Raw genomic sequence first — 2497 nt, 5'->3', positions numbered from 1 at the left:
AAAAAAAAAAAGTTATGTTGTAGATTATTTTTGCTTTCTATTTGCTATTCTGAATATCTGCCTTTCCAAATGGGAACAAGAAAAATGAATAATTTTATTCAAAAGGCTATAGAAGAGATTATACATATAGAAAAGATGAGTAGACAAAAACTCGTTCATTGGTATAAAGTTATCAAAAAGAGGGTTTAGGGATACAACTCAGCCAGTGAAATATTTGCTGCACAAGAATGAGCACCTGAGTTTGATCCCCAGTACTTATGTTAAGAGCTGGGCATGGTGCTGTGTACTTTTCATCTTAGCACTGGAGAGGTGAGGGCAGGAGGGACCTTGGAGCTGACCAGCTCCACAGCCAAAGGTGTTGAGCCCCAGGTCCCAGGGAAAGACCCCATCTCATAAAACAAACTGGATGGCTCTTGAGGAACAGCAGGTGAGGAAATAGGTTGATCGTTGGCCTCTACACACATGGATTCAACACACTAGAACATACACATACAAACACACATACAATGTAGAAAAATAAACTTGTACTTTTTTCCATTGACATATATACAACTCTTTTGTACTTAGATATGAACTCCCTGGTTGAGGTGATAAAGTTGGGGACAATCAGTCAGAGGGAAAAGGACAGCAGGTGAAGGACACCTCAACCTTTCTGCTTCAGCGTCACGGTAAGCAGACAGTCCCAGGCAGTCACTGGCTGCCACGACTTGCCTGATCTCAGAAACCTTGACTTCTAAGGACAAAATAAACCCACAGAGCTTCTACATTGTAGTCCACAGTTACTCCATCACTTACCAGAAAGATTTCAATGGCACCAAGAATATACATGGCTGCTGCAAATGTGGTGCCAAGATAAAAGCAGAGGCCCACAGCCCCACCAAACTCTGGGCCCAGGGCCCGGGAAATCATGAAGTATGAGCCCCCAGCTACAAGACAAAATACAATTTGAACAGAATAAAATAACAGCATCACAAAAAGAACTGTAAACAAGTCATAAGAAATTTTAAAATGTGCACAAAAGGATGATTCAGACTTTGGGAAATTGAATGTAACAAAATAGATTTGCTAGGGAAGATGGTGTGCCCAATACTCTACATTTTGTCACTATTAGAAAAAAACAATGAAATACTTCCTACAGAAATAAGATAGTCTAATAAAACATTTTATAAGCAAAGAGTGTGGCTGAAATTCGAGCACTAAAAATAGTCTAAAAATAATGAGATTTCAAAACCTTAAGCTAAACTCTGGCTTGTAGAAAATGTCTGTCAACAACAGAATAAACACATTCATGTTCTTTGGAAAAGCGTAACCACAAGGCTGGGCACTGACCTGGCACCACTCCGTTAGTGGCGATGGCGCTCATGGAGATGGCAGTTAACATTGTCTGTAGAAGAGAAGCGTTTTACTGCTGAGTGGAGCTGACATTTCTGTACTACTTTCCCATGTGTGAACGTCAGAGCACTTAGCAAACATTTTATTCTTCCTACTTTCAGGAAGGGTTGCTGTATAACATATTCGAAAGGAACAGCTAGGGAGTTAACATTGCAAAGTAGGGTGAACCTACCTACAGACTAGCTACAAGGTTAAGAATACAGTAAGAACCACTGGGGAAAAAAATGAAAACATTATCTAGTAACACAGTACAGAAAGGGCTTGAAAGAGAGAGTTGCTGGAGGTACAGTGACTAGCTAGCAGGAGACTTTAGTGCAAATGAGAGGCAAAACCAACAGTGTGGTGGTGGGAATAAGGACAAAAGGGTGCATATGAAGCAACTCAGAGAGAAAGAGAGAACAGATTGGCCACGGTGAATGGCAAAGGAGTCAAATATGACCTAGAGTTTCAAGTTTGAGAAACTGTAAGTGGGGAAGGCTGTGTCCCTAAATCCTTAATGATACAGGTTTTGTCTGCTTAACCTGCATAGTTAGTGCAGTGGGGAGGGAGGATATAATGGTTGCTAAGACAACTGGAACAGTAGACAGTGCAGGGATGGGACACAGAAGAGTGAGCAGTTTAAATGAAGGAGAATCAGAATGGGTTGAGTGTGAGAGAGAAGTCCTGGGGAAAACTGAGTGATTTGCAGGAAAGAGATTAAAAAAAAGAGTTCAAAGTAAGGACTTGCAAACTTTATATGCCCCAGTACAGTGGAACACCAGGGCCAAGAAGTGGGAGTGGGTGGGTAGGGGAGCAGGGTGGGAGGAGGGTATAGGGAAATTTTGGGATAGCATTTGAAATGTAAATAAAGAAAATATCTAATAAAAATGATTTACATAGATATCACCAAACCCATTTTCTTTTTAAATTTTTTATTAGATATTTTCTTATTTACATTTCAAATGCTATCCCGAAAGTTCCCTATACCCCTCCCCCCAGCCCCTGCTCCCCTACCCACCCACTCCCACTACTTGGCCCTGGCATTCCCCTGTGCTGGGTCATATAAAGTTTGCAAGACCAAGGGGCCTCTCTTCCCAATGATGGCTGATTAGGCCATCTTCTGCTA

At 41.4% G+C, this 2497-nt stretch overlaps 1 protein-coding gene across 3 annotated transcripts in view; it reads right to left on the bottom strand.

Annotated features, from left to right (window-relative positions):
* Positions 1-2497, bottom strand: part of Slc12a6 (solute carrier family 12 member 6) — a 93775-nt gene that overhangs the window by 27198 nt on the left and 64080 nt on the right. For all 3 annotated transcript variants that reach the window (XM_021193350.2, XM_021193351.2, XM_021193352.2), the window contains 2 exons: positions 1330-1384; positions 796-926 (listed from right to left, as the gene is read on the bottom strand). In XM_021193350.2, coding sequence (XP_021049009.1) covers positions 796-926; positions 1330-1384 — 186 coding nt within the window. The remainder of the gene's footprint in view (positions 1-795; positions 927-1329; positions 1385-2497) is intronic.

This window comes from Mus pahari, chromosome 3 (assembly GCF_900095145.1).
Source record: "Mus pahari chromosome 3, PAHARI_EIJ_v1.1, whole genome shotgun sequence".
Classification (NCBI taxonomy): Eukaryota; Metazoa; Chordata; class Mammalia; order Rodentia; family Muridae; genus Mus; species Mus pahari.
This window is presented reverse-complemented; position numbering and strand designations above follow the sequence as displayed.